Source organism: Rhinolophus sinicus, chromosome 11 (assembly GCF_057876585.1).
Source record: "Rhinolophus sinicus isolate RSI-liver-muscle chromosome 11, RSI-T2T, whole genome shotgun sequence".
NCBI classification, from domain to species: Eukaryota; Metazoa; Chordata; class Mammalia; order Chiroptera; family Rhinolophidae; genus Rhinolophus; species Rhinolophus sinicus.
Window position 1 is genome coordinate 17,999,928 of NC_142511.1, and position 27,013 is coordinate 18,026,940.

At 49.6% G+C, this 27,013-nt stretch overlaps 1 protein-coding gene across 4 annotated transcripts in view; it reads right to left on the reverse strand.

Annotated features, from left to right (window-relative positions):
• Positions 1 to 26,864, reverse strand: part of TRAF5 (TNF receptor associated factor 5) — a 44,780-nt gene extending 17,916 nt beyond the window's left edge. Inside the window, exons 1-3 of one of the 4 annotated variants that reach the window (XM_019738106.3) lie at positions 26,717 to 26,852; positions 22,060 to 22,239; positions 870 to 1,088 (exon numbers count right to left, since the gene is read on the reverse strand). In XM_019738106.3, the coding sequence (XP_019593665.3) occupies positions 870 to 1,087 (218 nt within the window). In that variant the 5' untranslated portion in view covers position 1,088; positions 22,060 to 22,239; positions 26,717 to 26,852. Of the gene's footprint in view, positions 1 to 869; positions 1,089 to 17,859; positions 17,989 to 22,059; positions 22,240 to 26,716 lie in introns of those variants that run through there. The other 3 variants (XM_019738107.3, XM_074322001.2, XM_088801654.1) reach the window with 3 other exon arrangements.
• Between the last annotated feature and the right edge of the window lie 149 nt (positions 26,865 to 27,013).

Below are 27,013 nucleotides of genomic sequence, written 5' to 3' on the forward strand. Positions count from 1 at the left end.
TTGCTGTTCCCTCCTCCCAGAAGGGCCCCACCCCTGCTTCCCAATTTCAGCACCTCTCCAGTCTGCCTGAAAAACTCCCATTCATCCCCCAGGATGCGAGTCAGTCAATTAGTGGGTCCCCCAGACAGAGTTAAATGCCCTCTACCAGTGCTCCCACGGCAGTCTTCTGCTTATCACACTGTACCCCAACCTGTCTCCTTCACAAGACTGGAACATTCTAGAAGGCAGAGACTGGGTCCTGTTCCACACTGAATCTCTAGCTCTTCACTTCTGGACACTAGAGCTTATTTTAGCAAGGTGCCTGGAACACACAGGTGCTGCATGAACAAATCCATGCAAGAAGGAGAATGTGCCTTAATAACCCCCTTTCCAAGTGTGGCAAGGTACAGCTTCCTCACTGCCCCAAATGCCTGCGTTCTTCCCTCCATATAGCATGACCCAGGTTTTATAGCTGCCTGGGAATGCACAGCAAGCATGGCAGCGAAATCTCTTCTCCACGCGACACCATCTCTGCCTTAAGGCAAAGACAGGTCAGGGCAACTACAGCAAAGACCCTCGGGAGACATGGGTCCTTCCCAAAACGGCCTATGCTTCTAGGTTTGCCCTCACATGCAAGACAGGTGTGGTCAGAATTTTAAGAGAAGGTGAACATCAGTAAGGGAGAGCCAAAAAATGAAGTTTACTCCACAAACTCTCACAGAAGGGCCCGGGAGAGCCCCTCCTCATATTCGTGGTTCTGTGGCCAACCACAACAATTCCAAAACCGCGATTACAGCTGAGTGGCCATAAATGACATTTAGATCTCAGGACACCCCCTTCTGGTGCTGGCTGGTCTGCTGTGGCCAGAGCTGCAGGCCCTACCCACTCACCTGAGGGACAGGATGCAGTGATGGCAGAAGCGGTGCCCACAGCCTGTCTGGTGGGGGTTGTGAAGCACTGAACGACAGAAGGCACATCTGTAGCGCTCTTCCAATTGCTCCACAAACCGGTACTCTGTGTCGGGCTCAAAGTCCAAGGAAATGGAATTGCCGGAATTCTGGCGGATGAAACCACAGGGAATGCCTCCTTGTTCCTCAGAATAAGCCATTCTGGAGGGTTAAGAGAACAGAAGGAAAAGTAAGTACCCAGACCAAAACCATGACAGCCAGTGATCGGGTGTATTAAGTAATGGATATCACCCATGGGGTCATTCTGTTAGAACCTATAACAACAGGACCAATCTCCTGCCACTGGAGGGTTCCTGCAGCAGGAGACGTCTGGGGTGTTCAGGTGGGGCTGGACCAAATGACGTCTAGCAAGATGCCATGACACTTCAGTCCTTTGTCCATCAACCTTTTCACAGGATGCTAAATTATCCTGTCAGTGTGGCCACGTGCTTGGACAAAATATAGCCAGGTGTTAACTACATTCTAGGCAAACTCTTGTTACGTCTTTTCTTCTGTTCAGTTAAGAGAATTGAAACAAATGTTTTGTTAACATTTTTCAGAAGTAAGAACCTTGCACACCAATACATTTCTTGCAGTATATTGTAACTCCTCACTTAACATTGTTGATAGGTTCTTGGAACTCTGGTGAAATGATGTATAACAAAACCAATTCTACCACATGCTGATTGATAGATAAAACAAGAGCTAAGTTCCTACAGCAGCTCATCAACATTATAACAAAATGACATTGAAGGAAAGTTATGTGAGGAGCTTGCTGTATATAAAGCACCACCAACAACCCACATCATTTATTACCTGAACTAAATAAGAGACCATTAAATGTTTTCCCCTCCAATCCATTCTCGACACAATAGCTACGGTAATATTTTCAAAACGCAAGTATGATTGACGTTTACCTTCCCTCCTCATTCAGTGGTTTCCCAGGGCTTGTAGGGAAAAATCCATACTGCTGAGCAGGCTATTAGACTGCATGCATCCTCTCCACCCAGTGGTATCCTGGACCTCTCCACCGCCCCCTTGCTTTCTGCATTCCAGCCATGCAGGCTTTCTTTTAGTTCTTGTAAAACATCATGCTGTCTCCTGCCACAGGACCTTTGCATAAGCTGTTGCCGCTGTCTAGATTGCTTCCCCTCTCCTCTTCCAGTTCCCTTCACTTAGTTAACTGACGTTCATGCTTCAAATTTCATTTCAAGCTTCAAACCCTCAGGTAAGCTTGCTCATCTGTCTCTGGTCTAACAGCAGGAGGCCCACTCACCAGTCTGGAGAATTTGCATAGCCTCCAGGGAGTGGCTGGGGATAAGGGTGGTTGGGGGAAGGGAGTTTCACTGTATAATCCTTTTGAATTTTTGAACATGAATGCATTACCTATTCAAAAATAAATACAGAAAAAGAAAAACTAAACACCCACTGTTATATCCATCATAGAACCAGGTTCCTTTCCTTCAGAGCAATACTTGATTTGAAATTTGACATGTGTTTGTGTGATTATTTGATTTATATCTGTGTCCCTTAATGACACACAGATTGCATCTGGTCTTGCTCATTGTTGCATCTCCAGTCCTTAGCACTGAGCCAGGCATGGAGAACACTAAGCTATTTGTTGAACTGATGTTACTAAATGCACTTTTTGAAAAATGCTCAACAGAGCAGCTGTAAGGAGTATTGGCTTCTAACATAGGGATTCTTAACCTTTTTTGAGCAAGGACCTCCCCCTGCCTTTGAAAATCTGATGAAAACTCTAGACCTTCTCCCTGTAAAATAGCACACACGTCTGGACTTTTAAGGACCCTCTGAACCCACCAGTGGTTCCCAGGTTAACAACAACCCTGCCTCCCCAGCAGGAATTCTGTTACTTTTGACACAGTGTCAGAAGTGGTGCCTGGGGAAATGTCTGGCAAATGGTTAATGGGTGGGAGGCCATCTGGGGCAGTCCCTGGGGGTGACGTGCTTCCACATGGCTGGGGAGCAGGAAGGCTTGGCCTGGGGCTTGAGTGCTTTGACTTGCTCTTGGAATTCCCTCACGATTCTCCTGCAGCTGGTGAGGTCCACTGGGCCTGGGAGCAGCTGTGCACCCTGACCCTTCAACTCTCAGCTTTCCTCAAGTCAGCTGCTAGGCTCTCTCACTGCGGGAGTAGTCTGAGTTTGGTGGGGTGGCCTGGGTGAAGGGAGCAGAGAAAGGAAATGGCCTCTTTCAGCAAATATATCTTTCTCTCTGGAGGCATCCAAGAGACCAAGGGATTCTTTTTTTTTTGTTGTTCTGGGGTTTGAGATCAAAGGCCCACCTTTTCTTCTCTGCATTCGTTTCCTGCAGAACTTCAAGGGTGGTAGGTGAGATGTACAGATGTGAATTGTTCCCCTTTTAACATGGTTTACTCTTAAGAGCTAACGAGCTTTAGTTATGAAGATGAAAAGGTATGGCACTTGAGTTACATATACAACCCTAATAAGCAAGACTTTTTCTCAGAGAAGACCAATTCCAGACTGCCCTGCTCTGTCCTGTGTTTTCCAGTCCCAGGGAGGCTGACAATTCATGTCCTATGCCTCTCTAGGATTCTCTCCTGAGACCAGGCTCATGTCTGCGTCATATGGCATCTGAATTTGGACTCAGGGATGTACCCTAAAGCAACAGGCTGGTTGAGCCCCCAGAACAGTAGGACGTACAAAACTTAGTTCAGATTCCCCTCCACTCACATGCTATCCTCTTTCCTAGCACAAGACATTTAATGCACTCATCTGTGTGGCTGTCCATCTTTCCCTTCAATACCAGTTCTCAAACTTTTTGGTCTCAGGGCCCCACCTTTAGACTCTTAAAAATTGAGGATCCAAAGACCCAGAATAGCCAACACACTATTGAAGGAGTAGAACAAAATTGGAAGATTGATTCTACCCGACTTTGAGAGCTACTATACAGCTATAATAATCAAGGCATTACATGTGGTATTGGTGAAAGAACAGACAAGTAGATTAATGGAACAGGATAGAGAGACCAGAAATAGGCCCACATAAAGGATCTTTGACAAAGGAGCAAAGGCAATACAATTCTATTGTGTTTTCACAAATGGTGCTGGAACAACTGTGAATCCACATGCCAAAAAAAAAAAAAAAAAAGAATCTAGACACAGACTTTACACCCTTCACAAAGATGAACTCAGAATGAATCATAGACCTAAATGTAAAATGCAAAACTACTAAACTCCTAAAAAAATAACACAGAAGGAAAATCTAGATTACCTTGAGTTTGGCAATGGCTTTTTAGATATAACACCAAAGGCACAATCCATGGAAAGAAAAAATTGATAAGCTGGACTTCAATAAAATTAATAACTTCTGCTCTGTGAAAAATACTGTTCAGAGAATGAGAAGACATGCCACAGACTGGGAGAACATGTGATAAAGGACTGTTATCCAAAATGTACCTCACCAAAGAAGATACACAGATGGCAAACAAGCATGTGAAAAGATGCTCCACATCATATGTCATCAGGGAAATGCAAATTAAAACAACAGTGAGCTACCACAGCACACCTATGAGAATGGCCAAAATCCGAACACGGACAACACCAAACGCTGGCGAAGACGTGGAGCGACAGGTTCTCTTATATACATTGCTGATAGGAATGTAACTTCGGAAGACAGTTTGGCCATCTCTTACAAATGAAACACGCTCTTACCATCTGATCCAGCAATCGCACTCCTTGGCATTTACCAGAACAGCTGGAAACTTATGTCCACATAAAACCCTGCACGTGGATATTTATTGGAGCTTTGTTCATAACTGCCAAAACTTAGAAGCCACGTAAGATGTCCTCCAGTAGGTGAATGGATAAACTACAGTATATCCAGACAATGGCACATTATTCAGTACTAAAAAGAAATGAGTTATCAAGCCATGAAAAGGCATGAAGGAACATTAAATGCATATGACTAAGAGAAAGAAGCCCATCTGAAACGGCTACATACTGTATGATTCCAACTATATGGTGTTCTGGAAAAGGCAACAATATGGAGGCCGTAAAAAGATCAGTGTTGCCAGGGATTAGGATGGAGGAAGAGTGGGTCATGGAGGATTTTTAGGGTAGTGAAACTATTCTGTATGATACAACAGTGATGGATACAGGTTATTTGTCCAAACCCATAGAATGTAAAGAGTAAACCCTAATGTAAACTATGGAATTGGGGTAGCAGAATATGCCACCCCAAAATGTAACTGTAGGAATTCAGGACCTGCCACCCCAAAATATAACTGTAGGAATTCCGGACCTGCCACCCCAAAATATGCTGCATTGGTATGTTGATTATTTTGAACTGTAGACACTTGACGAACAGCAAATGGAGGCACACTTGGAACACTTTATCTGCCTAAAGACAGATCCTTCAAAAGGAACTCAGTGATCACAAATCTCGTTTCTGGGAGTTTCATCAACCAGGGAGGATTGACTCATCACAGGAGAAGAAACTAGAAGTTAATACCAGAAATATCCAGACAAACTTTGTCATGAACTTTCATGTCGTCCACCTTTTCTCCTAAGAGCCCATTCATGTTTCCTAAAAACCATTTACTCTCCCTAAGAAGCCTACATCCCTCCTCCCCTTCCCCTCTTAAAATGGTGTTCAAATCTGAATTCTAAGCCACTTTGGAGAGTTACTCATTTTTCCCAGGTTATCCCTCTGTATACATGATATACACAGAGGGTGCTAAAAAAATGTATACACATTGTAAGAAAGGAAAAAACTATTAAAATTGTAATACTCAATATATACTGATAACAAAAGATGACCACAAGACATGTGTATCCTTTTTTTGGCACCCCCAGTATGTATAAGCTTGTTTCTTTTTCTCTTATTAATCTGTCTTGGCTAAGAACTCAGAAGGGTAGAGGGAAAATTGTTTTCCTCCCCTACACAATGTAGGTTCATCAACTATAAGAAATGTGCCCCTCTGATGGGGGGTGGCGATAATAGGGGAGGCTGTGCAAGTGTGGGGGCAGGGGCCTATGGGAAATCTCTGTACCTTCCATTCAATTTTGCTGGGAACATAAAACTGCTCTAAAAAAAAAAAAATCCTCTTAAAAAGTTACTGAGGACCCCAAAGAGTTTTTATCTGGGTTATATCTATCAATATTTATCATATTTGAGATTAAAGTTGAGAAAATAAAAAAAAATATTTCATTAATTTACTTTAAGATAATCATGAGCCAGTTATATGTTAACATAAACAATATTTTTGTGAAAAATAACCATTTTCCAAAACAAAGAAAATGAGAAGAGTGGCACTGTCTTATATTTTTGCACATCTCTGGGCTTAGTAGAAGATAGCTGGATTTTCCTATCTATTCCCGCACTCAATCTGCGGCAATATCATCGTCATGTAGCTTCTGAAAAACACCACTGTATGCTCATGAAAGAAGGAGAGTAAAAATGGCAAATGATGTCTTAGTATTATTATGAAGATAGTTTGCCTATGCAGATCCCCTGAAAGGGTCTCAAGGAGTCCCAGGCAGTGCTGCGATGGCAAATGTTTAACAACCTGCTCTTCTAGGGGAAAAACTCCAGTTTGTAAAATCTGCCAATTTCTGTGCCTGAACATACTTGAATTAAATAAGAGCCCACTAGCTGCCTTCTTCGTCAGAGCTGCTCAGGCACCCCCGGGGCATCAGAAGCACACTTGGGGAGCCACTGCTCTATCAAGCTGCTGGCAGGCCTGGGTTTTGTCAGTATTTGTACTGGCAGGACCCAGGACGTGCGGACCCTCACAGACAACAGACAGCCTCCTGGCCCGGGGGAACTGCCAGCAGAGGCCTAAGGACCGGATGTCCCATCCTACCTTTTCTTTCTACTGTGTGTCTTGCCTGGCCCTAGTCAGCAAGCCCAAGCCATCTGCTGACCTTGTTCACACTCTAATGTGTCGTCTTGTCCAGTGTTTATTTGCACGAAATGGAGTTTTTATCTCAGACCTTTTAGAAATAAGCACTTTTGTTCTGCTGTACAGTATGGACTTTAGATGTATACAAGGCCATGTTCTTGTATATAAACCGAGCTGTATGGAGTCTGTGTCCTTCCTCTGAAGTTCTTCAGGCCTGCGACCCAGCTCCACAAATGCAATCAATTCACTGTGCTCTCTGACATGAGAGCCCCAATAATAGAACTGCAAAGGCTGACATTTCTAACAAATACATTTCTCTAATTAATTCAACATTTGCAGCGGGTACACTGTCATTCCCTGGCAGTTATTTAGTGGAAATGAATAAGAGTTCCATTTGATTAAAATCTTTCCCCTTTGGGTATAATAGCTTAGGTAACAGGAACAGCAAAAGAGTCAGTTCTTACAAATAAGAAAATAAAGCCATCATAAGTACTAGTAGACCTTGCGTATCTCCTTACCGCAGTTCAGAATACCTATTCCTGCCATCGAAGGAAAGTAGAACGTCGTCCTCCTGTTGAGGAGTTAGTAACTCAAACCAAAACAGACAAAAGAAAACCACATCTCATCTGCTCCAGGAGAACTCTCCTTGAGTTTCTTTTACACACCATGTTTCAGCTTCATAAACTGATGCATCTTTCTCGTGAGAATTTTCTAGAACGCTGAAGGAAAACTGTAGATGTCATGACTGATACTCTTTATTTACATGTTCCTTCTGATTCATTTTTGGGGAACGCATAATAAATAGTCTAACATTCTGAAGCAGCATGAGTTGGGCTTTTGGTTACAATACAAAGGACACATATCTAGCAGAATTCAGTCTCAGGTTTCACACAGAAGGTGCGTCCTTGTCGGTCTGGCCACAGTCCCCCAGCATCTTGTTTAGATTAATGAAGGTCTGGAAAAGTTGGGAATATTTTTACATATTACATTGTACTTTATAAGACATAAGCCCAGGAACTAGGTCTCCAGGGTTTTCAACTTCTAATTCTTGGGAGTTCTGGTGACTACGGATCAAATCCCAGAGTAGAAAGGGCACAGGGCCAGAGAACTGGCTTTGTTCCTGCTCTGTCTCTCACCAGCTGTGAAACGTTGGGCAGGCAGCCCCACAATCTCTTCATTTGTACATCCCTGCACAGATTCAGTATGTACATGTTCTGGACTGAGTGCTGAGAAGGCAGAGACCCGTGATAGCCTATCTGCCCTTGAGGGTCTCCAAGTTGAGCAGAGGAAATCAGACATGGGACAATACATTACAATACCCTGGTGACAGAGAGATTTAACAAAGAACTGTTGGAGCCCAGGTGAGGTGTAGCTAACACTTTCTGAGGTGTCTGCTAATTTCACAGAGGAGAAAACATCTCAGGTGGTCTTGCAGAAGGAAGAGGCACTTTCTAGATGAAGGCGATAAAAGAGTTTCCCAGAAGGTATCATAAAAATTCTGGAATGTTTAGTAATTAACTGTAGCTGAAGTGGAATTAAGGGCACATGCCAGTCATTTGCCTGTCTGCTCTCAGAGCCACTCTCTGCTCTTCTTCTGCCCTGGTCTGCATCATAAGGTGGGGTGAGGGTTGACTCCCACAAACTGTTTCCCAGGCTCCCTCGATTCTGGTTGGGTTCAGCCAATGAGAGGCACTGTAGGAGACTAAAGGGTGGGAGGGAGGGAGAAGCCAGAGTATTTCTCCCTTGTCGGGGGGTGTTGGGCATAATCTCAACATTGACTGGGTCTCCTCCATGGCTAGAATCACCACTAGATAATGCCTGCTCTGTGGACTAGTGTCCACCAGGCAGCCCTCTGTGGTCGCCAGCTCTTAAGCTCTGGAAACACCATCTCTTCCCTTTGTCCTCTCAATTCTAGAAATGGTGGGCAGCTTCCTGTTATGACTCATCTTGGAGTTGCCTCACTGTTGGCTTCCCAGCTTTGCCATCACCTGTGTCGCTATTTCCTGTAGAAGTAAACACCCTGTCTGAAACACCTGAAAGGTCTCTGAGCTGTAAGTGTAGAGAGGGGGGGAGCACATTGTGGAGAGTCCTGAATGCATGCCACCGTCGGGAATTCCAACTTCTACCCCATGGTGTTGACCTTTTTAGGGATGATAACCACAGAGGACAGGCCTATGCAGGGAATTTAGTGGAAGAGGCTACCACACAGACCAAAGGAGGACGAAGAGCTGATCTAAGGCAGTGGTCAGGAGAAGCCATGTTTGTGAGGCATTCCTAAGGGAAAACACATAGATTTAGAAACGGCTTCGATGGAAAGGCAGAGGGAGAGGACAGTGGAGGATGACGCCCAGGTTGCGGTTTGGAAGCCTGGATAAGTGATGGCACCAATGGGACGCGGGAGAGAAGCAGAGGACACAAAGGATGCTAGGAGGAGGCATATCCAGGCGGGGTGTCTTAAGAACGGCCTTGAACGAGGGTGAGTCAGACCAGCTGACATCTAACATTTCTCCCAAAATAAATTGTACGATTCCTAGCAACGGCCACATTTCCTTTGTGGTATCTATCAATGATTATTTTACTACTGCCCAGAGCATTAAAATATTTTTCACTTTACAAATAATTCTGGGGTCGTTTTTGTGATTGCATTTGACGTAATAGGTTTAGATCTACGTCAGGAAAATAAGATCTGAAGACAGACGACATCCTAGGGAGACAGCAATGGGAAAACTCGAAGCCAGTCCTGAAGCCTGTCGCCTGGTCCTTCCACCCACACCCATTGCTGCAGCACAGCCCTGTGGGACTCCCTGTTTGGGATTTAATCAGTGCTGCTTCCCCAGAGTAACCCTCATGCAGCCTGGTGGGACCCTCCCCCTCAACTAGGCCTGAGATCCCCACTGAAGTGACTGGATTCGACAAAAACTCTTAGGGTCCAGGAGATGTGGTGACATGCACGGCAGTGCCAGGGAGGAATCTGAGGACTATGGAGAGGCCTCCAGCCTCCCCCCACTGCCCCTGTAAGGGACGGGACTGAGGGCTGTGGAGTCAGGAGAGATGGCTTGCTCTGGGAGGTGAAACTTACAGGCCTGGCGCCCCAGGATGGGCCTTGAGCCATGGGCAAGCGAGGGGCAACACCACACTGGCCAATGAAGCTGCCAGTCAGAGGACGGGCTGCTAGAGGCCAATTGCTCTTTCCCAGCTCTGCTCAGGCCCTGCCAGGAACGTAAGGAGCCAACTCTACTGCTCACATCTGATACAGAGGCCGGGTGCAAATACGTTACTCCCCAAACCCACCCAAGACCCAATGAAGGATCCTGGGGTTAAATTAAAGGAGGAGAGATTGTAGGTCGCAATGAGGAAAAGTAAAAATGTCAAATCCCAAGATGCAGTGACCCAAGGAGGCTCTGCCCTGGGCATTACTCAAGGGAATAGCTCTGCTAGGGTGCCAGCTGCTCACTCAGGGTTGCTTCTGGCCCCTGAATTCTGAGATTCTGCTCTTCTAGGAAGAATAGTTACTACCAGGAAAATTTAAAAGACGAAAAAGAGGAGGAGCAGACGGAGGCGGCAGAAGAAAAAGAAGAAAACCACTTTAGTGTGCTGTCTCCACGCCACAAGGGAGAACTGAGGGGCTCAAAGGTTTTACCAAAGCCTCTGTCTGCAAAGCCCAGAAAGATCTTTCCTCTGAAGAAGAAAGCCCTCAAGACAGCAGCGAGGCCTCTGCTCCAGCCCTTGACGTCTTCCTCGCCGCTGCTCCCACAGCTCAACACAACCACCACGGCACAGGACAGAGAATGATGTGGTCACGATTCCCATTCCTTTGAAGACAACTGTGACTTCTCTCCAAGTCATCAGGGAACCTCTGGTTCCTCATTTGCCTGGGGATGCACCCAAACACTGCTGGTGAAGAGAAGGCGGTTCCAGGGCTAAAGGGCCCCCCCACCCCCCACCCCCTCTCCTGCGTCCTGCTGCTGCCGTCTTAAATGTCAGTGTCACTCATAGGGAAGCCTCGAATGGAACTCTCTCTCATGCTCAGAACCATCCAGAGTCCACCTGGCTCTGAGGCTACAGGAGACTTTTTAGATTTGCTCTCAGAACTTCGACCAAGAGGGGGAAAAAACCACCACCAACAAAACACTACTGATCTTTCCACACGAGAGTTTCTTCCTCTTTAGGGAGCTCTGACTCCAGGACTCTCAGCCGCCCCCCCCCGGCCCCCCCCCCGGCCCCCCCCCCCCCCCCCCGCCCCCGCCTCAGTTCCAACTCTGTTACAGTCCCCACTGCCATCTAGGGTCGGCGCAAAAAGCTCCTCAACGGAGGGGCTATCCTCATTTGTCCCCAGATCCTCGCAGCCAGCCCTCTGCCTGGCACAGAGTACTCAGTCAATGTTTGGTAAATAACAAGGGAAATTGAGGATTGAAATGAGGCCGCAGTGGAAAAGCGCTGTTGGGAGCAGGGCCATGAAAGGCACCTAGGACAAATGTGAATGAGGCAGACAGAGGACAAGGGGACGATATGAAAAGATGTGAATGGAAGTTAAGGACTGGAATTGGCTATGAGTCAGGATTACAGTTACGGAGGCTGTGTCCAGGCTCAGAGCCAACTAATTTACATGCATTGTCTCGCTTTCATCCTGACAGCAACCATATGATGTGTATATTATTATTATTATCATCCCCATTTTTTAAAGAAGACTTGGGGAGGTCCTATGGCTAGGAAGCAGTGGAGGCTGTCAAGGAGTAAGGAGGGCCTGGGGTTCCTCCCGGCCTTTCCAAGGTCTGCCAAGAGCTGTGTGGTATGATGGTTACCACCATGGACTCTGGAGTGGACCTGCCTGGGCTCAAATCCCGGTTCCACTGCTGAATAGCCATGTGACCTCAGCAACTTACTTAGTCTCTCCATCATTGTCACCATTTTCTAGTTTGTTCATCTGTAAAATGGTGACAATGATAATAGTAGAATTTTTGAAGATTAGTTAATATACATCAAGGGTTGGCGGGCCCACCACTTGTTTTTGTAAATAAAGTTTTATTAGAACACACTCATGCTCATTTGTTTACAAATCGTCTATGGTTGTTTTTGTGCTACTGTGGTCGAGTTCAGCAGTTTCACCACAGACCATATGGTCCATAAAGCCTAAACTAGTTATTATCTAGTTCTCTATAGGAAAAGATTGCTCCTCCACCGCCCTGCATGACGAGCTTATAATGGTGACGCGCAGTAACTGCTGTGAGGGCACATGGTTATTATTAAGCATTTGCCCAGAGCCGCTCCGTCAGCATCACCCACTGAGCATAATCTGACTGCCTGACAGGCCAGGCACTGTATCAGGCTCCAGGGGCCTGTGAGGAACAAGACAGAGATGGTCCAAGCCTCCTCCTGTGGGGCTCACAACCTAATGGAGAAGACAAGGGAGTAACAAATAAAAGAGGTAATCATAGACTGTGATGAGTTCTTTGAAGAAAATAAACAGGATGTTGAGATAGAGAAAAAGGGGCAGCGACTGAGGACTGGAAGGCCTCCTGGAGGAGGTGACATTTGAGCAGCTACTGGAAGATGAGAAGGAGCAAGTTTGAGGGTTGGCAGGAAGGACATTCCGGGCAGACGGGACAGCAGCAAGTTTAACAATCAGTTTTAGGAAAGGGCTTGCCGTGTTTGAGAAACAGAAAGGAGGCCAGTGTTGCCCAGGTGTCAGGGACAAGTGGCAGGGCAGTAAGAGACAGGGCAGGAGCCAGACCACAGGGGCCGGGAAGGAAAAGGAGTTGGGTTTATTCTAAGAGCAGAGCAATGGGAAGCAGCACAAGTGTTGTAAGGAGCCAGTGACACTGTCTGCTTTGGAATCTAAAAAGGCCAGTCCAGACGCTAAATGAGAAGGGACCGTGGGCGCAGCGGGCAGAATCGTGAGAAGGCTGATGTCCATCCTGGTGGAGATGTTACAGTAGATGGGGAGAGATGGCACAGGCCTGGACTATGGTGGGGACGGGGACACGGAGCAACCCGGGGGTTTCATGGTAGAATCAGGACTCGGTGATTGGCTCTGACGCCCGAGGGCAGGGAGGAACCCAGGCTGGCTCTGGGATTTGGGCCTGGACTCCGAGGCACAGGTGGTGCTGTTCACGGAGAAATGGAAAGTGAGGGCAAAGGCAGAGGTGGCAGGAGTCGTCGGGGACCGCAGGGAGAAAGCCTAATCCCTTTTCCTGAAGACAAGGTCAAGGGAAAGACAACTCCCTCGGCCCCCTCAAGAGCAAGGTAAAATATGTTGTTTTCATGCTGCCACGTGTTTTCTCACTCACCTGTTTGCTATAAATAGACTCTGCTTCTTCTGTATCCCCATATTCCTGCCCTCAACCCCTTGTCCGGGCCCAGAAGTGACCGTGATGACTGGATGAGGCCTGATCACAGAGCTGGGTCCCCCACCCCCTCACCTCCCATCCCCCCATTCCTCCCTCCCCCACAGGCAGTACTCTTGTTAAGGCTCAGGTCAGAGCTGTAACCTTGTGGGTGGGCACAGAGCATTACTGACTTATCTTCACTTGCGTGCACAAGCTAGACATCTCTCCATGGCTTTTCCAGATACCAACCCCTCCCCCGCAACACAGGCCTATGGCCCTCACCTGGGACCCTTAACCCCTAACTGCTCTTCCTCTACCCAGAGCTGCGTTTCTGTTGCTCTTTTCCTCATTTCTCTACTTCATCCTGCAAACCCATTTTCTTCCTCAGTTCACCCAATGCATTATTTTGAATTCATGGTTATACTGGACTATCTCCCACTAAACATGCATTCACTCACTAATTCCTTTGCTGAGAACCTACCACATGCACACATGGATGGGGAAACACAAATCCAGCACAGTGGCCGATTCCTCACCATCCTGACCCAGCAACATGTCCACCGGCCACTTTCTCCAATCCCCTCCCCTCCCACTCCTGGCCCCAGAGCAGTGCTTGCAGACCCACTGGCAGCTGCCTGCAGCCTTCCCTGCTCTCCCAAGTTCACCTGTATTCTGCCTTTGAACAACCTGGGGGCAGGGGGCCCGAGTCATCTGTGTGTTGGGGTGTGTGTGTGTGTGTGTGTGTGAGGCTCTGCATAGTTTGGAAAAGCATTTTGTATTAGTTTGAAGATCTAAACTGTAGTCATGTAATCAGACTCGCCCATGACTCTCTCCTAAATCGTTGCCCCCCGGCCTTTATGTGGCATTTGGTACTTCCTTCTTGAAACTCCCTGATCCTTTGGCGCTGGGGAGTCTGTACTTTTTTACTCTCCCCACACCCCTGACCACACCTCGAGGAGGCTCTCTGAGGGGTTCCCCTGAGGCTGGGTCAGCCCTCTTCCTTTAGTTCTCGCCACAACTCTCACATCTCCTCGTCTGAAAGGTTCCCTCATCCCCAGCCAGGCTGTGTTACTGAATGTGGGTAGCAACCCCATGTCCTCAGACTCACGGTGCCCTCCCCGTTCTCCATTCCTAACCACGCTATGTTCTCACACGGACTGGTAGGCAAGAGTACACGCACCCGGAAAGTGATGGAGAACCCAGTGGCTCCACAACCAAAGCATCTTGGGAGCTGGGATTCACACAGCCAACAGACCCTAGTTTGGATTTAGCCTGGAATTCTGAAGCATTTTTAAGGACTGGGCTGGACCTTTGCTGGGCCCCACCCTCCATGGCCTCAGGGTACTCTTAGGAAAGGGAAGAGCCCTGAGACTACCCTCCATAAGCTGCAGAACTGACATGCCAAGGAGGATTCAGAAACCCTGGCTTGACCTTTTGGTGACTTTTAGCTACCAAAGGCCAACATCATTCTAGCTGTGCCTCATCTTCCCACAAATGCTGGTGCGGCTACCTTTGCGTTAAGTTTGTGCCTCCAAAACTCACCACAGACATGTGACATACTGTCCTCTGCCAACTGCCCTAGAGCTGGGAGAGTCTGTGGAGGGCAATCCCCTCCTGGCCAGCAGCGAGGCCAGCTTTGGCCCAGGCCCAGGGAGGAAGCTGACGGCACCAGGGGCGGCCCTCTCACCCCAGCCCGGAGGGGAGAAGCCTCCAGAAGTCCACCACGCCAGGCACACCCCAGACGCTCAGCTCACACGGGGGCGGCCATCCGACAGTGCAGCTCACAGAACATTGTAGCACCTCAGTGCAACACTGGACGTCAGGCTCTTGGGGCTGACGGGCTTGATTAGGACAAGAGAAGAGGGAAAGCAGGGGGAGAGCCTACAAAGGGGACCCAAGAGAAGCAGGAAGAGTAGAAAAGAGGAGTGCCACAGTTTTTCTAAAAGCTAAAACTCCTCAAACTAAATCTCATGCAGAAACATCAGCAAATAAAAGAGTATATAGAGGAACCTTTGTGGTTAAAGCAAGGCCTGTGGGGTCTCTGACGATCGACACCCCTCAGGCAGCTCTTTTGGCTAATCTTAGGAGTTCCGGTTTAATTTTCAAACACAATAATAATATAATACGACCTTACGCTTACTGCTTACTAGTACTTGGCAGTTTGCATTTTTACATACAACATCACACCTAGTTCTCACACTAACTCTGCAGCAATATTACCATCATCCTATTCCTGATGAGGAAACTGAGGCCCTGAGTTGTCAAGCAACTTGCCCCAAATCACACAGCTAGCAATGGCAAGGCAGGAACTTGAATCTGGCCTTTCTGACCCCAAGTCCAGTGCTCTTTGGTCTGTGTCATGGCTAGAGGAAAATGTCCCACATCCCAACCGGCACCAAAAGAGGGTTCGTGATGAAAAGCAGTACAGCCTAGAGACCAGCTCTGGAACCAGGCCACTGAGGGTCAGTCCCTTCTGTCATTCACTTACCTGTGTCATCTCCTCAGCTATAAAATGGGACAATAATAGTACCTGCCTCTAAGGCTTGGAGTTACAATTAAATGTGTTAGCCCATATAAATGACAGTACATGTCACATAAATAAGCATTTAACATCCTTCACGCCTAGCATTTATTCAGTGCCTGCCGCACACAGAGGCCTACATCTCATTCTATTGTGGGCGGTGGGGGGAGTGGTACAGGACCCCAAGTTACCAGACAGTTCCCATTCCCAAGGGGTTTCCAGTCTGGGTGGAAATCACACCTCTGCACAAAGTCCAGGAATGGTTTCCAGCGTGGTTGGGTCCTAAGAATGTGTTCTAAAGCGTGAAAAGGATGATTTGGACACCTTACCCAGAGAGACGCACCTCTGTTTGGGGGCATATTTGTTACACTAGCTTAATCTATCCTAATCAATATCTGTCAGAATCAGGATCTCTCAGTAACAGCTAGAAATCTGCTTTTTAACAAGTTCCCAGGCTAGATTCTGTAGCCGGTTACTGTGCAAGAAGCACCAAGCCAGACCAGCTTCTGGGTCACTTTGTCCTCCTCACTGGCCACTCCTTCTTTCCCCATCTCTCAGAGAGCCGGCTGGTCTCTCGTATCTACACTCATTTTCCTGGTGAGCTAATCTCAGCTCCCACCTTCAATGCCACCTAAGGCTAGCAATATCCCGATTTCTATCTGTGATTGGGACGTCAACCCTGACCTAGTCATTCCGACGGCCATATTTGTTTACTAGGCACCTCAAGGTAACACATCCAACCCCGCCCAACCTGCTCTCCCTCTCAGTAAAATGGTGCCACCAAGCACCCTGTTACATGGACCCAAAACTCTGGGTTCTCCTTGGCTTACTGTCTGTGGCACAACAGCGCATTCCGGTGGCTCTCGCTCCAGGCTTGTCTAACGGCTGCTCACCACCTGCAGCATTGCCACCCGCGTGAAAGCGCCGTCATCTCCCCACCAACTACAACATTAGTCTCCGAGCTCGTTTCTCACCTCTGCCTCTGCCCCTTCCAGTCTAGTCACAACGCAGCAGCCTTTTAAACACAGAAGTCAGATATGTCACTCCTCGACTCCAATGGCCCCGTCTCACTCAGGATAAAGTCAGCGTCCAGAGAGCCCCATGTCATCTGGCCTCTGGCCTCTGTGTTCTTGTTTCCCAGCACTTCACCCTGTTCACAGGCTCCAGCCACACCAGCCACACTTTTTCTTGGCTTCTTCTGCTTGCTGTCTCCTGCCAGGAACGTTCTTCTCCCTGCCACCTCAATGGCTTGTTCCCTCATTTCAGGTATCTCCTCAAATGTCACCACACACGTGAGGCCTTCGCTGGCCCCCATGGAAACGCAGCAGCCCGGCAGCCCCATCGCCTGCAGCACTTTCCTCCAAAGCACTTATTACCATCTAGCATCTTCTGTGTTTCCTTCTTTACTGCCCGAGTACAAGCTTCATGGGGGCAGGGATGTTTCTTTTGTTTACTGAGGTACCAACACTGAGAACAGTGCCCATGAGAGGCGCTCAGTAAGTACTTACGGAAAGACGGAACGGCTGCCTGATGGTGTTCTGCAGAAAGCAGGACGGCCTGTCTCTCACTGAGCATGCTTCCCAGTGCCTAAGTCTTGTCATCTTAACTGTTTGAAAAGTCCTGCAATTCTCCCACTTACAGCGAGAAAGGGCAAAGCTGGCAATGATGGTTGACTACAGGGGCGGGGAGTAGTCAGTGGCAGGAGGGGGAGGGTTCAGCCCTCTGGGGCTGGAAGAATGGGGCTTGAGCAATGCTCCCACCTCCTGTGAACTAGCCTCAGGTCAGGGGGCCGCAGTCCAGAGCCAGCCACCTGGGAAGGAGGGGAAAATGCTGAGAAAGATTTTTAAAGAAAGGCAGGCCAACAACTCAATTCAATAAGCAAGTATGGGGCCCTCACCTAGGTGCCCCACTAGGTGCTAGAGACCTCAAATCATATTTGCCGGGGTTCCTTTCTGCAGACTTGATCATAGGAACAGATAAGAGAGAGCAGGGCCAGGTTTTCCCTTTCAGCTCATGCTGTTGTTTTCAATATCTATTTTAAACCTTTCTCTTCTTCACAAACCATGACCACTCCCCCCCCCCCCCCCATCCTAGCGGCACACTTCCTACTGCACAGAGAAAAAACAGAAGTCTTCACACCAGAACACCTCCACTTCCTGCCACCATGCCTGCGTGTCTCCCGCGGGGGACGCCCCAGTTCACCTCTCAGGGCCATGGCAGAGGTGATCTCTGAATTAGGCCAGACTCCACCTCTCCTGGACTCCAGCCTCCTTAGGGGTCCTTGATGTCGGTTATCACCCATCCCACCGGCTTCACCACCGAGCTCTCCCTTTTGGCTGACTCCTTCCACCAGCGCTGAAACAATCACAAGTCTCTCCTAAGATGAAAGCAACACAAAAATTCTCACTCTCATATTTCCCCAAAATGCGAGCTTTCCTCCCTCCCACAGCCAAACTTCTTGACCTACCCTCACCCTCACACACTGTCTCCACTGGCCTCTCTTCAATCCAATCCTCGGCCCCCTCCGGCCTGGCTTACACCCACCACGCCACCCAAACGGATCTCAGTGGCTCCTGGGTCACTAACGCCAATGGTCAATTTTTAGTCTTCATCTTCCTGGCCCCTCTACAGCATCAGACATTGTTGACTGCCCTCCTTCCCAGAAAACAACACTTTGAAGTACTGTTTCCCTCTAGCTTCCCTGACACCACACTGTCCAGGCACCAAACAGCGTGCACAAGCTAACAGCTCCCACTGGTCTCTCTCCTCTGCGTCTAGATCCACATGTGCTACTGCCTACCTGGTGTCTCCTTCTGACTGTCTCACAGGCACTGCAAAGCCCACACATCCGTAACAGAACCGATCTGTCCTCTCTCCACAGCTCCCTCTTGGTGAAGACCCACTGCTAATCTTGCTGTTGGCACCAGACAACTGGCCTCATTTCTGGTGATGCCTCCTCTATCCTCCCCCACATCCAATTGGTCACTGAGGCCCCCTGAATGTACCTCATAGACACATCCCACCTACTTCCCCACCCCCCACCACCCACCCCAGATTCAAGCCACCACCCTGTCCATAGCAGCAGCCTTCTCGTGTGTAACGGGTCTCCCTGCCTAGAATGGATTCTCCCCACCCCCTCTCCAGTAACTGGTCCACCAGCCCACTTGCTCCTCCAAAGCATTCTCCACACAGCAACCAGATTGAGCTTTTGAGAATGCCGAGCTGCTGTCACTCACACAATCTTTTCACAGCCTCCCATTACCCTTCCGGTTCCAAGTCTCTCACCTGCCCACGTCTCCAGGGTCATCTGTGAGCTCCATCCTTTATCCCCCAGCGTCTCTGGTCTTTTCGCCTTTCCTCCTATGAGTGCAGAACCTTCCCTTACCCTAAGGCTGGTCTCCCTTTGCTCATGCTGTGATCCCTGCTGGAAATTTCCTCTCCCCACTTCTCACGGAGCTAAACTCATCCAAGCCCAGCTAAAGTATTACATATTCAGCTAAGCCTTCGCATGCCTTCTCAGCCAGCTTAGGTGCTTCTTTCTCTTTACATGTTCTTCTGTCACCCTGTACTTCTCTTTCATAGCCCTTATCATGATTAAAATTCATTTTTGTATAATTATCTGTTCAATATTAATCTGTACCAGCAAGCAGAAGACAGAGCTGGGACTGTGTTTGTCTTTTTCAAGGTGCTGGCACAGAGCAAGCACTCAAATATTTGAGTAAAATAGTAGCTGTCACCGTGGGTGCCTGCAATGGGCTGGAGGCTGTGGTGAGGAGGTTTGCGTGGGTTGTTCTACTTATTCGACACAGCAACCCAGGGCGGTACGGATACCAGTTTTATTATTTGTGTTCACGTTTTACAGATTGAATCTGGATGCTCAGGGGAATTGCGTCTTGTGTTCGTGGTAACGAAGCTGGTAAATGCTGGCTAAGGCTTCACTCTCAGGCTTGTCTCCCATCCAAGCCACTATATCGACCACCCTCTGCAGGCCCCGTGCTGCTCACTCACTCACTGCCTTAGACTCAGTGGGGCTCAGCCCAGAGAGGTGGGTGGAATGACACACTACGTCATCTCATTCGTGCTCGGTGCTCGCGGTCACCTTTGAGGTCCACACACAAGAATTACAATTCCCCTTTTCCACAGGAGGGAGGAAAATGGAGTTTGAGGGGTTCAAAGTATCACCTAGCAGTAAGTGGCCATGTAGAGCTGGAGCCTAGGTCTTCTGGCTCCTTGTCTGGGGCGATTTTCTCCACGGCATCACCAGTTAGGCTCTGACAGGTGGGGTTATGCAGGGAAGCTGTGCAGAGAAGAGCTCACAGAGCAGGACTGAGGCAGGGCCCTGGCTGATGTCTGGGAAGGTGGTTTGGGGCAGCTTCCCCTAAGGATTAGGGTGGCTCACTGTGCCTTAACTGTCTGCAAACAGTTGTGGCTTATGCTGACCACCTGTCTGTCTTCTGGAAGTCTGGAATTTTGGTATATGTTAGGCAGAGGGTGTCTGTGAGCCCTCCTCGATAAGAACCCTGGGCACCAAGTCTCTAATGAGCTTCCCTGGTTGACAACGTTTCCCACGTGTTGTCACAATTCAATGCTGGAGGGATGAAGCAAGAATTAAGTCACCTATGTGACTTCACTGGGGGAGGACTCTTCGAAGGTTCCACTTGGTTTATTCTAGATGTCGCCCCATGTGCCTGTTCCCTTTGCTGATTTTGCTTTGAGGCCTTTCCCTCTCATAAATCATCCATGTATGCCAAATGCGGGAGCCTGTGAATCCTCCCAGCAAAGCATCACACCTGGGCATGGTCGTAGCGACCCTCAACACTGAAGCCTTCCTAATTAGAGACTCATTTTGAGTTTTCTTTGAAAGGGGTGAAAGGGGCATGAATTAGTGGCCTAAAACAGGAGGCACTCTAGGCAGGGGAAATAGTGTGAAGAAAGCTAAGAATAGGTAAGTCAGCTGTAGAAAGCCCTACCGCTGTTTGATGTAAACAGAGTTGCTGCTGAGAAAATCGAGCATTACAGTTACGAGGTGGAATAGGCAGGGGCTAGAGAAGTCAAACGCGTTAGAAAGATGCAATGTTGGTGAAGTGAATCACTTGAAGTCAGACATGTGGAATTGTTGGTATGAAGGGAAGATGGAAAGAATTTAGTGTCTGGCTGCCCGTAGCTAATACGTGGCATTGGACTTTTCTATGAAACGTCCGGGGAGTGCTACTGAGAGGTTGAAGCAACATCCCAAATTATTAGTTTTTCAAATAAACCACCTCAATATAAGGAAATCAATCGGCTCCAAAATAATCTACTTTCCGTTTATTTAGGGCAGGTACCGACTCCTTCCTTTATCCCTTAGAAATGCCTTTGCCCACAGTCCAATATTCCCCGCCATCCGTCCTGTCCTCCCCTCGTCATTCCGTAGGAGGGCTTCCTGGAATAAGTTGGTTAACCACTTCTTTTATTCTGCATCTACTTAACACGTAAGCCTTCATTTTATATTATTTTGCCTTTAACCCAGGAGTCATGGTAAGTTTTCCCAGGTTGCATCCTAGGTCCTCACCCAGCCTCTTTCTCAGACGCCTAACGTCATGAAGGCAGAAGGGGAGCTTTCATGACCTGCTTCACTTCACCCCATCCACCTGCCTCCATCTAGGGCCCCACTAGGGAGGCTCAGACACAGCCTCCTGCTCCCAGCCATCCCCCCTCGGTAAGGGCGGATGGAAAGGGCTCGCTCTGGCTGCCAGCTTTACATCAAGCCAGCCTCACTCCTCATCCTGCTGTGACTTCACAGTTGGATACCACTCGAGTAATTGCTTCGCTCCTGGTGATGAAGCTAATGCCTGTCTTTTGTGCCCCAAACCCATTTTATTTCTTCTGTTTGGTCCCTGTTTTGCCTCCCTGCCCAGTGCTATTCTTCCTCCAAGGCTGCACTGCTCTGACGACAAGTCATTCTAAAGACTAGAATCCTGCCCCTGAAACCTGCCCCCTGGGGCCAGGCCTCCATTATCGGAGGCTGCCCGCTCTCTCTGTCCTCCGCCTGCTGAGGGCTTGTCCCAGCGTCTCCCCACCATGCCCTGCCCCATCCCAGCTCACCCACTCGGGCCCCTGAGGTCTGCCTGGTCTATAGATTGTAAAGCGACAGCCACAGGCTAGTTTAAATGATGGTCTACCCTGGCACGTGGCAGTTCTTTTGCTCATCAGTTTTTAATTTAAATTCCAGTGCCTTTCGGCCAGACACACATTTTCAACCTCCCCCAGAGACCCTACAACTCCCTATTACTGCTCTCAAACACAAGGAAGAAGAAAACCAGCTTTACTGAGTACCCACCAAACACCAGGGCTCTGTGTACATACTGGCTCATTTACCACTTCCAGCAACCCCACGTGGGCAAGATTACTGTCTCTACTTACCGGTGGGAATACGGAAGTTCACAGAACTTGGGCAAGTTGTCCAGATCATACAACCACTACCAGCAAGTCATAAATCCAGAATGAAACCCCGGCCTGCCAGATTCTGAAGTCCACACTATTTCCACACGGCATTAGTGAAAACAGTAGGTCTCCATCAGGCTATGCATTAAGGAGGCCCCTCTGCATCAATGTGGGAGAGAAAAGAGAAAGAAAGAAAAGGAAAGCGAGTGAACGCACAATTCAGGTAGCACAGCCAAGAGGCCGGGCGCACGTGAACTCAGGTAGCAACCCGGGTGATAGAGTGGCCGGGGGCAGCCAGGCCAGGGGTGCCCGAGGGTGAGCACCGATCTCTGCACAGGTTAGGAGAACAGAGGAAGAGGTGGCTCAGGACCAGTATCTAAGGGGCTCCTGAACTATCACGGGGAAGATTCTGTGTATCAGAAATCCAACTGGCCAAGAAGGGAGCTGGGAGGGAGACGTGATCAGCCTTTTCTTCAGAGTGTTGGTTAAGCTTTGGGAGCAGAGGGGAACTCTAGGGAGAGGAGCACAGGGAAGAGCAAGCCAGCTGAGGACCCAGCCCCACACAGGCACTTGCAGGGCAGGAGGACAAGAGTTCGAGGTCAAGTAAGGGAGCCTCAGTGGGGATGGTGTGGCCCCCTCCACGGAGATGGCAACAGCTGCAGAGCCCGCTGGCGACAGCAGGATTACCAGACCCCGGAAGCCTTCAAAGGGTGGTCTGAGCAATGCAGCAGGTGTACGGCGTTGATGGGAGACGACAGCACAAGTGCAAGTGCTGGCGAGTCTTCCAGAAGCGTGTCGGTGAAAGGAGAGGAGAGGGGCTGGGGAAGCATGGGGTCTTCTCATTTAACAGAGACTGGGCATGTGGGGGAGCGAAGGAGTCAGTGGTAAGACGGTAACAGAGGGAACTGTCTCTGAGGGAGGAGAGAGCTGAATCAGGCGTGTAGGGGGAAAGGTACTCTGTCGTGGAGCAGGAGAGCACCTTTTCCTTGATAGAAAAAAAACACACAACAAAAAGCTGTGAGGGATATTCAGGCATGCTCTGAATCTGTGAGGAGGGAAGTGATGGAGAACATGACAAAACAGGAGGCCTGGGAATCTGCTGAAAGTAAGTGAGATGGGTACCCCTTCCCACATACCCCAGGAGGGGCACCCACTGACTCTGTCATCTATCACTGGCCCTACAAGCACATTTGGATGTACCTGTTCTTGCTTCAGTGCAGTCTGAGCACCACTGCCTGCCTCCAGGTAACAACATGCGGAATGAACTCATCACTGTCACTGCTAGCGGAGTTTGCAGTTTTCTATCAGGACTGATGAGTATTTTCACATTTGTTTCCTCCTTGGTCCTCCAGCCCACTTCCTCACAAGACAGGGCTGCCGGGGGCCATCTAGGTCAACTGATGTCTGACCCTCCAAATAAAGCTGTCCACTGGGCAAAGCAACAAACTAATTGGGACCCAACCTTGGCCTGGGCAGTGATAGAAGCCTGCCAGCCCCGGGAATAGCTTCCGCCCCATGGCATGTTCCCCTCTATCCCCAGCATACATACAGATACCCACCTGCTACACTCTTCTAGAGTGAAAGCTGCTGCCCGAGAGGAACCGCAGAAAAAGCCACCACCTGAGCAGGAAAACCTCCTCGGAGACTGCATTGGCCACTGCTCCCCCTTTCCCTGGCCTATCAGCTCTGAAAGAACCCTGGTGAGTGACACAGGTGTCAGGCAGCTTTTGATGAATGCCTTTCTGGTTCCCTCATTCTTCTCTTGCCCAGAATCTGGCTTCCTTCAGCCAAAATACTATGAGAAGAGCACAGGAATTGGAATCAGCAGACTTGGGCCGGGGTCCTGGCAGGTCCCTATGCGAGATCTTTCAAGTCACTTCTGACCCAGTTTGCAACCAGGTAAAGTGGACGGAATAGCACTTGCATCTCCCTTCTCTCAGGGAGGCAGTGAGAAGTTCATCAGGTGAGACAGGCTATCTGAAAAGGCTACAGTGCTATTCTGATTTCTGGGATCTAAGCAAGTCCTGCAGCAGCTCAGCTCCTCTCCCCAGAGCCGCACCCAGCACACGTTCCCAGCCATCAGTTCCTGGCAGCTCAGAGCCCATGGGAGACACATCTCAAATAAATTCAGTGCAAACATTTGTTTCGGCCTCCTCTATGCCAGATTCCAGGATACACAGGAACACATACACAACTTGTCCTGAGTGCACCCAGCTGGGTAGAGCTAACAGGGTGGGCATCTGTTCATGCGGTGCCCAGGGCCGCTGACAGGAGAGTGTGCTCCGTGTGGGAGCAGACCATACACGCATTATCAGAGTCTGGGTCCCCTTGCTGACCCCTGAAATTGAAGAGAAGTTAAGCAGATTTAACGCTCTAAGAAAGCAGGATGTGGGGCTTGGAGCAGAGAACCAGACTTTGCAGAGGCAGGCCTGGCCTGGCAGCGGAGCCTAAAGGGTTATTACACTCTCCGTGCTGCACCCTCACCATCTGAAAGATGTGGAGACTACTACTACTTTGGCCTGATTCACAGGGATATCACAGAGGACAAAATGAGAACATAATGGCAAGAGCAATGAGAAAATGCTTTAAAAGGGAAAAAGCTTTACAAACAAGGGATTACCATTTTTTCTTCAGGGTCCTTCCCAGTGAAGCTAAAATGACCATGAAGGTCTGTTTGTCTAAATGCTGACAAGCATTTCCCAAGGCTAACCTAACGGCACTGATTCAGGCATCTAGCTCCCACCGTCTGCAAATCATCTCTACTGAACTATCTCAGTTGCTACAGTTAGTAATTCCAGTGCATGGGGCCCCATCTCTTTTCCATATTCTTTCCACAGCCCTGCCACCCATGGCCAGTGGGCACGCAGGTGATGCTCGCTGACAGATGGAAACACTGCCCATTCTATCCCCACTGTCAAAGACCTCAGCCCAGAGGACCTGAGAAAGTCACCTGAGAAAGTCTCCTCCCCTCAGGCAGGACTTCCAGAGGTTGGCTCAGACAGGAGACTTTCTCCTGTCTCTGTCCAGGATCCAGGAAGGGGAACCCAGGATCTGAGAGCCCCTAATCTAGAGTTCAAAACAACATAATAACAAAAACAACAACAAAAACCTTTATAGAGATTAGACATTTTCTGCTTCCATCACACAGCCATCTTTCTTGCACTAATTTCTCTCTCTCTCTCTCTCTCTCTCTCTTCCTCCCTTCCTCCCTCCCTCTCTGTCAAATTAAAGTAGCGGGTGGGAGTGTTTAGATGATAAGGTTTTCACCCAAACCATCAATTGTGCCAACACCCCTGTCTTTGGCTGTGTGTATAAGGCAGAGCTGGAGGCTGGCTGCACTCTGGATTTGAGAAGTCCTACCCAGCCTTTCGCTGCCTAAAATTATCTCTCACACACCCAGAACTGTTCTATTCCCAGAAGCACTTGAACCGATTTCTTTGTCTTCCACAGCCCTTTTAAAATGCAAATATTTCTGAAGGAAGGAACTAAGGGTATATTCTACTGGCCCTGGCCCAGTTCCCACACAGCGCTTGTGCCCAATAAATATTCACTGAATTAAATCGGTTACTAGATGCCAGTCCTCACAGGAAACGGGTCAGAGCCCAGGGCAGAGGAGGGAGGGGTGTCAGGGGGCAGCCTAGGCAGGGAGCCATGCCCCATTTCACCAACCTCACGCTGGCGTAGAGCAGGCCTGCCTGTCACAGAGAGATAACTGAGTTCCGATGAAAGTAAATCTGAAATAGCCAAATATGGAAACTATGCAGGAGGCGGGCAGAACCAGCCAAGGAGGTCTGGCCAGTGGGGTTAGCAGCAAGAGCGCGGCCCCAGTGTTCACTGATCAGTCTCACAACTGCCAAACCCTTGCCAAGCCGAGCGGTAACAACAGGGAGGCAATTTAGTGTGGAGAACCCAGATGGCAGCAATTCTCTAGGTGTCCCCGGGCAACTCATTTCACCTGAGTCTCGGTTTCCTTCAACTCCTTTGGGCGGAGAGGGGGTGGGGGTGGAGGGAGAGTGTTGCATGTCTGTCTAAACGAGCTCGCTTAACCGAACAGTTTCTGGAGGTTTCCATTCATTCCAATATTAAAGTTTCATTCTAGAGTGCTCAGGTTGGAAAGTCTTGCAAAAGTGGAGGGGGTGCCTAAGGGTATGGAGAGGGAGCCGGGGGTTTGCAGTGCGGGCGTGGGGGGCACGCCGGAAAGTGCTCACCCACCTGTGCACCGCAACCTGAACCTGGCCCCTCCCGTCCACAACCGCGCTCTGGAGCAGCTTTCCAGGCCGGGACCCCTCCTATGCCAAGCAAGCCCCGAGCTCAGCTGCCCCCCATACCGCACTCGCTCGCCCGCATCAGCGGCCACAGCCCCGCCGTCTTTCCCCACCCCTGGGTCAGGCCCCGCCGCTGCCCTGTGCCTTCCGCCCGCGCCCGCCCCCGGGGGTCTGGGACTCTCCCGGGTTCCATCAATCCAGCGCCAGGCGCGGGGAGGGGGCTGTGGGGCTCACGCCGCCGCTGCGCTTTCGGTTTCCAAGTAAACGGGACGAGCCGAAAAACGATCCTGGGCCCCCTCCCTCCAGCCCTACAGCCCAAGGGCTTCATCCCCGCGGCGCGGCCGCCCCGACCGCGACCTGCCGAGACTCACGTGTGGCTGGGCGCGCGGGGCTCCGCCGGCGCCGCTCCCCAGGCGCTGGGCTCCTTTGGGCAGCAGCCCGCGGCGGCGAGGCGGGGGCGAGGCTGTCAGTCCCGGAGCCCAGAACACAGCCCCGTCCCGCTCTGAGAGGAGGAGGGGCGGGCCCGCGACCGGGGGGCGGGGCCTGGGGCGGAGCCCGGGGCGGGGACCAGGGGCGCAGCCCCGGGGAGGGAGGGGCGCAGGACCCCGGGACTGTAAGGTGTTGGACAGGAGGCTCAGAGACAGTTACCCGAGCAGTTAGAACTTTAA